The sequence below is a fragment of the Helianthus annuus genome, chromosome 9, assembly GCF_002127325.2.
Source record: "Helianthus annuus cultivar XRQ/B chromosome 9, HanXRQr2.0-SUNRISE, whole genome shotgun sequence".
NCBI classification, from domain to species: Eukaryota; Viridiplantae; Streptophyta; class Magnoliopsida; order Asterales; family Asteraceae; genus Helianthus; species Helianthus annuus.
Window position 1 is genome coordinate 112,464,113 of NC_035441.2, and position 12,205 is coordinate 112,476,317.

General features: G+C 38.0%; 1 protein-coding gene across 1 annotated transcript; it reads left to right on the top strand.

Moving 5' to 3' along the window:
* Positions 1 to 5,474: 5,474 nt before the first annotated feature.
* LOC110878217 (oxalate--CoA ligase) lies at positions 5,475 to 8,567 on the top strand. Its single transcript, XM_022126487.2, has 4 exons — positions 5,475 to 5,907; positions 6,188 to 7,232; positions 7,820 to 7,923; positions 8,097 to 8,567. The coding sequence occupies exons 1-4, from the start codon at positions 5,500 to 5,502 to the stop codon at positions 8,313 to 8,315; spliced, it is 1,776 nt and encodes a 591-aa protein (XP_021982179.2). The 5' UTR covers positions 5,475 to 5,499; the 3' UTR covers positions 8,316 to 8,567.
* Positions 8,568 to 12,205: the final 3,638 nt, after the last annotated feature.

Below are 12,205 nucleotides of genomic sequence, written 5' to 3' on the forward strand. Positions count from 1 at the left end.
TTGCAAGTTTTGAGCTCCCTCACAAATTACTGTTCAATTTTACTCCTATTTCATTGGTTTATTTAATTTTATTCTTATTTGATTAGTTTACATAAGATGCAACACATCTTATCCACCTCATGTCTCTCTTACTCACCTAATGATTTTCTTCTTTAAATAAAATAATTAACTTAATGATTTAAATATAGTTGTACTATAATAAACTTATAATTATAAATTGTCACTGATAATAATAATTAACAAATGTCAAGTTTAAAAAAATATATATTGAAACTATAAAATGCCTACATAAAATGTAATTATATAATTTAAAAAACTCCTTTTTGTTTATAGCTCCTTTTTCCCTGAGTATTATTATTGGATATCGAAATATTTGTTTATAGCTCCTTTTAACAATCGTGAAAATAATTATATGTTTAGAAGAAAACAAGGTCAAAGAAAAACTAATTATACAATGAAAATGTTTGTATTATAAGGTTACTAGCAGGATGCCCGCGCGATGCGGCAGGGGCGACACTTTACATTGCGGTACTCGTTATTATCCTGAACCAAAGTTCATAAGCAAAGTTATCGGTTAGTCTTTAATAAATGGAGTTGTATTAAGGTTACCAAAATATAATAAGCACCAGATAACACATGGTTTACATCAACAAATATTATTAAGTGTAAAGAATCATCAACCAACCTTACAAATTGTATCAAGTTCATAGAGTAGGACATGATAGAACTTCCCATCACTTGCACCATCCCTGCAAATTAAGAACCAAAAGATAACGTAGCTAAATGTTATCATTTTGATTTCTAAATAATCTACCACTGAAAAATATAAATAAAGATGTTCTTTTAACTATATAAAATGATCCGTAGCGGTTTTCCCCAGTCGCCTTCTCGAAAGATATTAAGAGCTCTCTGCACTTAGCATTTCCAAGTTTTTGCATCAACTAATTTTGTAATAGATATTTATAAAAACAACTTAAACTTTTTTTTAAGGTTGCATGAAGTTCACATGTGCACCTGATCACGCCTCTATTAACTTTTCAACGTTGAGGATCTTGCCAGGTTTTATACAACTCTTGTATAAAGTCTTGCCTGTGAGGTTATGCACTAACCAGTCCTGCATCCTTTGTAACTTCTGGCCAATCTTGAAATGCAACAACCTTATTACAAGAACAATGGTAAGTACAAGCTCAAAACTTCAAAGAAAGATTTGACGGTTTCAAACCAACAATCTATGAGTTGGGGTTTACTTCTAACGATTCAAAGTGTTAAATTTTTAAAACATAGACAACCTTTTATGGTTACCGCAACAATCGATGGGTTACTAACCTCCCCATTAACTCCAAATATTATGGTTGGGATATCACTAACGAGGGGGACTTTGATGGCTTGTACTTATTAAGCATAATTAATCTCATAAACTAAGCTCACTGATATGAAGATGATAATTAAATGTCATGGCCCATCAAGTATATAAGAGGCCCCATATACAAAAGGTTGACCAGCCGGAGACAGGACCGGGCTCACACGTTCCTGCATTTCATAAACTTTTAACACAATAACTACATATATATATGAGTGTAAAATAACAACTACTTAAAAAATTATATTATTTCTTACCGAGTAAGAACTCCAAATTGTAAAGGAACCATGCCGTCTAAAAGTACTATTTAGGACCAGGTACTAACGGTGGCCCACAACCCTATAGCCAGCTGCTGATAGACCAGCATACCATTCAGGTGAAGGAGACTACACTGTTCGATAAAGTGGATTATCCCAAATGAGTTTGTAGTTGCCAACAGAGATTGCACAGATGTTACCCTACAAGTTAATTCAACATTTGAGTATCTGAAATGCTACCCAATGTTTAAAAAATAAAAAATTGAAACCTATAACAAATACATTACTTACTTGGTCTAAATCATACCATTGAGAAGGCAAGATCAACAATGTAACATGTAATACATATAAAACACAAATCAAAAACATAATAAGAGAATCGCCAACCCACCTGTGCGAAAGGCAAAAAAAAGTAAAGCTTGAAGTTTAATACATTTGTAATTGAACTTACTGTTTTTGTCCCAGATAATTTGTATACTCTATGCCGAATCTAATGTCCTAAAAAAACAAGAAAGAAATATTAAATGGTATATATTTATTTGCACAAAAACAAAGGTATTCATTACTCATTCAAAACAAACATATTATCATTTTGACCCGAACCCATTGAAATTGTTATCCAATCTACCCAACCCTTGTTTGTTTTACTCACGATTGATGATTCCATGACACGATACGTATGCCGTCTCTGTTTCTGTGCTTGGTTCACCTGAATGTTGAGATGTGAAGAGCATTCATATCGAACCCTTTGACCTACATGACAATTAAAAACAAACATAAACTTAACATGCTAATAAAAGATCTAAACTTATGTCATTATAGACCACCAGTTGAACCAAATGAACGCACATGCTTAACATTTACTATCGAAACGTTTAAAAAATGCGCCGATCGTCATGGTACCTTCGGATTTTTTTAAAACATTACAGGTTGTAAGATATCGCAGGAATACGTTAAAGAATTAACGAGGGGGGGGGGGAAGTGTAACTAATTATCCATAATTATGTTAAATGTCAAGGATTTAAATGTAATAGATTGAGGGACTAAAAAATAATTATGGTTTAAAAGACCACTTTACCCTCATTTTAGTGGTCTATTTATAAATAAGGGGGGAAGAAGTTCTTAACTTTTGGGAATCATTCCCTCCTCTATTATAATATAGTATAGATATTATTAGTTGTGACACGCGCTATTTATTTTTTTATACAATAAAGTTTTACTGTTTCGTCTAAAGTTGGTGATTTAACACCTTACAACGTGTATACAACTATGCATGATTCAACACTTTTACGTTTGTTCTGGTTGACGGTCTTGTCGCAACGCACAGATCCTAAAACCTCGTTAGATATATTGTAGAAATCATCTTAGAGAAAAAAAAAGGAATAAATAAAGAAACTTCAACCAATGAAACATTGATGAAGTTATTCACTTAACTATCTATCTTTATTTATTTAAATCGTGTAGGAGTCACCATTCAAAATAATATACTTTATTTAAAAAAATTGAATTTTAATAATCTCAACTTTGATTTATTGCCCGAGATTAGTCTTCACTCAAGAAATGTTTACTAACAGTCACAACCTTAAACATATTTTCCTTCAGCAATCTCGTACTAAATGAAAATTAACTAAGTTAATTTTTGCTGATGTGTATTGTCACATAAGCAGTTTACATCATTAAAACTTTACCAAATAAGCAGTCCAAGTTATCAAAACTTTGACTTATTTGCTACTAAGCAGTCCACGTCATCAAACCTTTGACATTTTTGCCACATATGCAGTCCAGGTCAACAAAAACTAAGTTAACCTTTACTTAGTATGTGATCGTTGTAGAAAAACATGTTCAAAGTTGAGACTATCATTAAACATTTTCTGAGTTGAGATTAATCTCGACCAATGGGTAAAAGTTGAGATCATTAAAATCAACTTTTCTATAACATGTGAAGACGTTTGACCTCGATCTTGTAGTGTACGATCACCACTAACCAATCATTTATAATAATCGTACTAATACCCTACACTTAATGTGGTTTCAACTTAGAGTTGTACTACTTTAAACAAGTTAAAAGGATCTAAGGGTACTCAGGGCACTGTCGGTTTCATTGATCAGCTTGATCGGTTTGTGAATTTGTTTGTAATTTCAATGAGCAAGGGCGAAGCTTTTAAGGGGTGGGAGGGGGCGGCCGACCCCCCGAACTTTTCACTCAGTAGTAGAGAGTATGTAATTTTCGTATATAAATTTTTTGGTATATACGTTTTAGACCCCCCGGTTTATAGAAATTTTTAGGTCTGATGGCTTACGTACCCTGGATAGAAATCTTAAGGTTCGCCAATATCAATGAGTACTACCTGACATACGAGTTTGTGAAAAGTGAGGTCAAAAGGGTAAAGTGAATGGGTTCTTCTTCAACACCATCCTAGATGATATGGGTATTTTTTAAGAAAATGAGTAAAAGTGAGCTATAACAATTCAAATTGGGTACTTTGGATTGTTCTCCAGTTACCCTAATACAAATAAATTGGGTGAGTGGTTTAACCGAGGAGAGAATGAAAAATTTAGTTGATTTCTTTATGTTAGTAATTAATAATTAATAGTTAACAATAAGCCTATCTATAAATAGTATATATTTTATTTATTTGTGCTGGCAATGAAGGGTCAATAAGACCTGCGCATTTGGAAAGCGAATCAGGTGTGGGGTTACAACTGCAACTTGGCTTCAGCGAAGAGTCATCGAGAGACCGAGAAGGGAAATCTTATTTTTCTTCTTAAAATAATTGACAAAATTAACGGTTTGAAAACATTGTCAATATTATTTTATTAATAGACGTGTCAGTCAAGTTGGACCATTACAAATACGTTGTTTCTAATTTGAAAATAAATGACAAAACAATAATAATAATAATAATAATAATAATAATAATAATAATAATAATAATAATAATAATAATAATAATAATAATTACCGACACAGAACATAAAAAATAAAAGCTTCTTTTTTAATTGACACGATATGCTGTGAAACTATTATATTACACTGTCTAATTCATCTGTTTAAACTAGTATTTTAATTTTAATAATGATCAAGGTCTAAATTTAATAGAAGAAATAGCATGTTTCACATAGAGCAAAACACATAAATGGTTGAATAACGACTGAAACTAGCAGAGTGAGTGAAGTAAAAAGGTGAAGAGATGGCAACTAACATCATGTAAAGCCAGGGGGTGTAGTATACCGTATTTGGCCACATCAACTTTGTTAGCGTCCTTTAGCGCCCCCACCCCATCCTCTGTGCGCCAAATTGCTCCGCCAGCCCAATAACAAAGCGTTAAAGGGAAAAGCAGGTGGGACCATTCTTTTCAACCAATCAAAACTTTTTCTCTTTAGTATTTTTTTTTGTATTTTATTTAATAGAGGGCTTTAAAGAGGCTTTAAACTATTGGATGCAAGTTAAAGGGTAAGGCTTCAAAGCCTCCTATCTGAAATGCCACTAATGTGATGCTGATGTGACGTGATAAAGCAACTAGGGGCTTTATACCACACCCTCCAGCCTAGTAGGCAACACAAGGGCGTTGGCTCAAAAACTTAGTTTGTGAGAAGATATGGTTGGTGCATAACAGTCGATGACAAGAAACTACGACACTGTAAAACACATCTTATCTTAGAAGAGTAATACTAGTCGAACCATCAGCTAGAAGAAGTACTCGGCTCAACTTAACTCGCATAACCCTCAACGGTTTTCCTTACTTTCAATCCCAAACACCCAAGTTTTGTGATTTTGATAATAAAAATGTGTTAATAAGTTGTTCTCTTTTCTAAGTATAGAGATAATGTTACATAAACTTAACAAAAAGACATACACAAAAGTCGGTATGGGTTACATGCATGGTTACCACACGTGACACAATTGTACAAGTCATCTTCCACGTCGCACACCTTCCCCAATTAACACCTTCTCTGAACCACCCTCTCGGCGTTCCTTCTCCGTCAACTCGCCGACTCACCTTCTTATATATTCCAACTCACCCCTCATTCATTTCTCACATCATATCATTCTTCTTTTCAAACCCAACAACAATAACATCTTTTCAACTTCAAATGGACACCTTAACCGGATCACTCAAACACATCGCCGGAATATTCCCCGACCGCCGTGCTCTTTCCGTCTCCGGCAAGTTCGACATCACACACTCTCGTCTCAATCAGTTAATCGACCATGCTGCTGCCTCACTTGTTGCCGCCGGTGTTAAACCACACGACGTCGTTGCACTCACCTTCCCTAACACCGTCGAGGTACGTCACATATTAATATTATCATGCCCTAATTTCATCAATTCATCTAAATCTAATCCAAATTTAACAATTTCTACTGTACGTCATCATATATTCATAATATCATTCCCTAATTTCATCAATTAATCTTGTATTCATATTATTATGCCCTGATTTTATCAAAGGATCTGAAATTGATTCAAATATTATGATATTTACAGTACGTAATCATATTTCATATTATTATGCCCTGATTTTATCAAGTGATCTGAAATTGAAACAAATATTATGATTTTTACAGTATGTGATCATGTTTCTGGCCGTGATTCGAGTACGAGCCACCGCAGCGCCACTAAATCAAGCCTACACAACCGACGAATTCGAGTTTTACTTGTCAGATTCCGAATCAAAACTATTATTAACCGCTAAAGAAGGAAACGAAGCTGCCGAAACCGCCGCATCGAAGATCGGAATCCGTCACGTAACCGCCACGTTAAACGACGTCGCTTTAGGTGTTCACCTCTCCACCGTTTCCGATTCCGATCACTCCTCTGTTAATAATATCGTCAACGAGCCGTCCGACGTGGCACTTTTCCTACACACCTCCGGCACCACCAGCCGCCCTAAAGGCGTTCCCTTAACTCAGTTAAATCTCGCATCCTCTGTTAACAATATTAAATCGGTATATAAACTCACTGAGTCGGACTCGACGGTTATTGTCCTCCCGTTATTTCACGTTCACGGCTTACTCGCCGGGTTACTGAGTTCACTCGGCGCCGGAGCCGCTGTGACACTACCGTCAGCCGGTAGATTCTCCGCGACGTCGTTTTGGTCAGATATGATTAAATACAATGCCACGTGGTACACAGCTGTCCCCACCATCCATCAAATTATTCTAGACCGTCATTTAACTAAACCCGAATCGGATTACCCGAAGCTCCGGTTCATCCGGAGCTGCAGCGCCTCGCTTGCGCCGAGTATTTTAGCTCGACTCGAGGAGGCGTTTAACGCGCCGGTTTTGGAAGCGTACGCCATGACGGAAGCAACTCATCTCATGGCATCAAACCCGTTACCCGAAAACGGGCCGCATGTACCCGGGTCGGTTGGTAAACCCGTGGGTCAGGAAATGGCGATTTTGGATGAAAACGGTGTGGAACAGAAAGCTGGGGCGAATGGTGAGGTTTGTATTCGGGGCCCGAATGTTACAAGCGGGTATAAGAATAACCCGGAAGCGAATAAATCCGCCTTTTTGTTTGGGTGGTTTCATACGGGTGATATCGGGTATTTTGATTCTGATGGGTATTTGCATCTTGTGGGCCGGATCAAGGAGCTCATCAACCGAGGAGGTACATTTATTTTTTTATGCGTTACGATAAAAATATATTTAACATGCTAAACATTCAACCAAGATATAATTATTTTAATTCAAAACCGTAGAGTAATAATAATTAATCCAATTTTTGTATAATATTAGGTTAATTTTATCTGTACAGGATCTTACTTAATTTTTTGATTAATTTTTTATGTTTTAAACTTTTATAAAGGAATATGCTTTTGTGACAGTAATATTATAGGCCAAACTCGTCACAAATGACGAATAACTAATAATTTGTCGTTTATAACCAAAACAAGATTGATGGTATTGGAATGACTTGTTAATCACATAATCTTTCAATCTCATGAGTCATGTGTTATGAGAATGTGGGGTCCACAGCTAATGAAACAAACGGCCTAAAAAATGCCGTGTGATATAATACTTTACTAATTGTGGATGTCGATATTTACAATGTCACAAACTCCTTTTTAAAAGGAAAATAATAATATCGAGTTTGTTGTGAATCCAGAAGTTAAGTTAGTAAATCTGGACGTGACACGTGTCATGTTACGTGTCTTGATATTATTTGTTGATGACGTGTGATGAAATTTTTTATAGGGGAGAAGATATCACCCATTGAGGTGGATGCAGTGCTTCTGTCGCACCCTGATGTGGCTCAAGCTGTTTGTTTTGGTGTGCCCGATGACAAATATGGTGAAGAGGTACTACCACACACCCAATTTTATATATTTTTATTACAAATTTAAATAAATAAAAACCAACTTTATAATGATATTTTTGGCTAAAGGTATCTAACGTTGTTGTTTTTAGACTTGTGTGTTAGCATTAAATATAATACATTATGAGACATGTTTCTAAACGAAACGAATTGCAGATAAACTGTGCAGTGATACCAAGAGAAGGGTCGGGGCTTGACGAGGAAGAGGTGTCGAGATTCTGCAAGAAGAATTTGGCGGCTTTTAAGGTTCCTAAGAAGGTGTTCATCACCGATTCAGTTCCAAAAACCGCGACAGGGAAGATCCAGAGGAGGATTGTAGCGGAACACTTTCTTACACGTATTTCGACTGCTAAAGTCCCCAAGTTTGGAGCTTAAGCTGTACCATCACGGATTATGTGAAGAACAAGTTAGATGTGTAATCATCAAAATTGGTTAATTGGGTATCTTAATTCTTTTGATAATGTTTTTTTTTTTTGGGTAGTTCTGCTTGTGCACTTGTGTTACAAAGATAGAACAGATATGATATCATGTTGCATGCTTTGTTAATCTTGTAGAAGATGAAATTAATAGAATATGATATTAATGCTTTTAAGGGTTGCATCTCTAAATAATATAAGTTGGTTTTAATTTTGAAACTTATTATTAAACGGATGTGTGACACTTCGGGTTTTCCCGGGCAACTTTCTTGATGTAACATTGCGTGTACGTATATTATTAAATGAAAACTATGAATTATCTGTTATTATGTGTTGTATGTATGTATATTATATGTATGTGTGTGTTACAAGTGAGCCGAGACCCCAAGGATCCGACTCGAGACCACTCCCGGTCTCGAGTGAACAGTAACAATAGGGCCGGTTGGGCCATGCAACCGAGAAGCCCATTCGGAAACCCCTAACCCACTTGAGACGGATATAAAACCCTTGAGGGTGACCAACCTTTACAACTTTTACCATTTTTTGCAAACACTCTCCCTCACTCACTCTCTCCCTCTCTCACTAAAACCCTAAACCCTAACAATATCATCCCCTCCCCCTACTCGGAACCAACCGGTGACAACACTAGGACCTCGGCTCAAGCTTGGAATCATCCGAAAGTTCACTCATCGACCCTCTATACCTTCACATTTAGAGTATCTCTCCGGTTAGTGACTCTTTTGGTTTCTATGGTCTAGTTACATGGTAAATTGTTGTTTATTGATGTTGAAAGTGATTGTTTGATAAAGAAAATGGTTACTTGTTACTAGATGATGCTTATGTGATGAATGAGGTTTTGATGCATAAGATGTTGATGGTTATCATACTAGCTTGACTTGTAAATGTAGAAATGAATAAATGCCTTGCAATATATATGAGTTGAATGAACATGTGATTCATGCTAGAGAATGAAAGGAAATGTTGCTTTGATATCTTGTCTATGTGTTATGATTTTTGTCCGAAAAATGCATGGTTGTGAAGGATGAACTATTTGGATATAGGATGAACTATTTGAATATAGGATGAACTATTTGAATGTTGACATAAATATTTGAAGATGCCTTGTTTGATCCATTTTTGTTATAAATCAGACAACAAAACATGTTTCTGGAAATGCTATTGGTTAGTACAAAATCTCATGAAATTGAAATTCTATTGGATAGTACAAATGGACAGGTTCTAGAAGATTTCTGTGCACGTAATCATGGTTGTGAGTCGGAACCCTTGGTTGCGACTCGAGACCAAAGCATGATGAACCGAGACGGGCTTCAGGGACTCGAGACCGACTAAGTCTCGACTTGAGACGACATGATCTCGACTCGAGACTGGGCTCGAGACTCCTGAGATTGCGACTCGCAAGCAGCACACTCGAGACCAAAACGTGATTCCTCGAGATCTCCCGGTTACGACTCGAGACCGTGTATTCTCGAGTCGAGACCACCCTTGTCTCGACTGGGCTGCCTACGTGTTATTGGGCCACGACTTGTTGGGCTATCTGTTGACTGGGCTGCATGTGTTCCTGTTACTGTTTGTTTGTGAAAATGTTAGGGCAGGCCCAATAACCCAACTGTTTGAATATATGCATGCTAATTGTGTCTATACGTGTTTGCTATACGTGATTACGTGTACCCCAACTTGACCTATATTTGGTAACCATGCTAGGACGTGGTGACCAACGTGATTGACCGGGTATTTAATCTACCGAGCAACCCAAGGTGAGTTCACAACTTAAAGCATGCGTTCCCGGTGGTTTGGGAAACGGAACTAAAAACAACACTATCCCCTTATGAGGGATACAACTTACTTTTCTTCCCCTGTTATTGGGAACCTTTAGTTAATTACTGTTTATCCGGATTGCAACAAACGGCACTAAACGAAACTCTATCACTCAAGTCCCTACTACATAATACCGATTAGTCGCCGGGGCCAGGCGAACGGGTTATTAGTTGATAGCGCTATTTAGGTTTTACCAGCCTCACACCGTGCCCGTGTATGGGATCGGTTGTGAACTAATGTACTCAGGCATCCGTCAATGATGATAGAACATTGACATCGGGGCATCCTGCGGAAACGCAACGGTTACCTAGTGTTCGGTATTGGAAAAACAGTTTAGTCGCTAACTTTTGGGGTAGCTCCCCATGGCATGTATAAACGGATAAATTAACTGGTGAAACAAGTTTTTGGTAATTAAAACTGGACAACTAGTGAACTCGCTCAACATTATTGTTGACACCTTACTGCATGCTTTGCAGGTAACCAGTGACTCAGGAGCTCGCAGCTTGGGGACGTGTAGTGGTCGTCAAAAACCCGTGTGTTGGGTTTTAATTATCTTGAACTATGAACTGTCTTTAAAACTATTTGGTTTATGCTTCCGCTGTTTTATTTAAACTAATTATCGAACTTAAACTACAATGTTGCTAACTACTTTGGATAGCAAATATTTCTACTATTAATCAATGCTCAGTATAATTGGTGGCTGGATCCTGGTCAGTCACGCCCTCAAGCGGATGATACTCCGCAGGTGGAATTTGGGGGTGTGACAGATTGGTATCAGAGCCATTGGTTATAGTGAACTTGGTTTTAAAAAGGGGAAAATCTTTTTGAGAAAAACCAGACTATAACCCGTGACTCGTGACGACACTACACTCCAAGTGCAAGACTCGACTTATCTGACCTCATAGCTCGGACCCATGTTTACTTGCTTGTTTGTCTTATGCTTTCTGCTCTACTATACGTACTAGTTTGCCTAATTAGATAGATACGCCTCCCCTCTTCTATCTCATTCTCGCTATGTTACGACATCACACTCATACTATGTTTTCTGGCTATGAAGACAATGAGTGGACGCGGACGAGGAAACGTCAACATGACTCAGGCTCAGTTCACTAACCTGATCAACACGGTGGCTGCAGCTTTCGCAGCTCACCCTGGAGGTAAGCTCGTTGTTTTAGGATGCTTAGATCCTACCGCCACATCGTCTTTTCACCTCTGAACCCATTTCGCTTCACTCTTCACACAGGTCAGCATGCACCTGTGCAACCACGTGTTTGTACTTTCAAGACCTTCATGGATTGCAAACCTCTTCCTTTCAATGGCACTGAGGGTGCCATAGGGCTATTGCACTGGATCGAGAAGGTGGAAGCTGTCTTTGCTGTCTGCGAATGTCCCCCAGCTAATTGGGTAAAGTTTGCCACTGGTACCCTTGAGGGAAGCGCGCTTTCGTGGTGGAAAGCGCAAATTCAAATGCTTGGTTTGGAGACTGCTAATGCTGCTGCATGGGAAGATTTCAAGGATATGATCAAGGAAGAGTATTGTCACAGGGATGACATCCACAAACTCGAGGACGAGTACTATGGTCTCAAGATGGTTGGGTCAGAGATTGAGACCTACACCAAGCTGTCCAACGACTATGCTGCACTTTGCCCAAACATGTCCCGACCCATGTATCGAAGGATCGAATTGTACATCAAAGGCTTAGTCCCAGAAATCAGGAGCCATGTGACCTCGGCCAACCTCACTACCATACAGCCTGTGGTTCGTCTTGCCCACAAAGTCACCAACCAGGCTGTGGAAGAGGGCAAGTTGCCCAAAAGGATCTGTGCTGTGGAAGGAACTTCTAGTGATGGCAAACGAAAGTGGGATGGAAATCAGGGCAAGGATGCTAACTCTACTCAGGCCCCAGCCCAGCAAAGGAAAACTGAAAACAACAAAGGCCCTCAGCAACAGGGTGGCTACCGGGGAAGCTACCCTAAGTGCAACAAGTGTAACAAGCACCACAATGGGGCATGT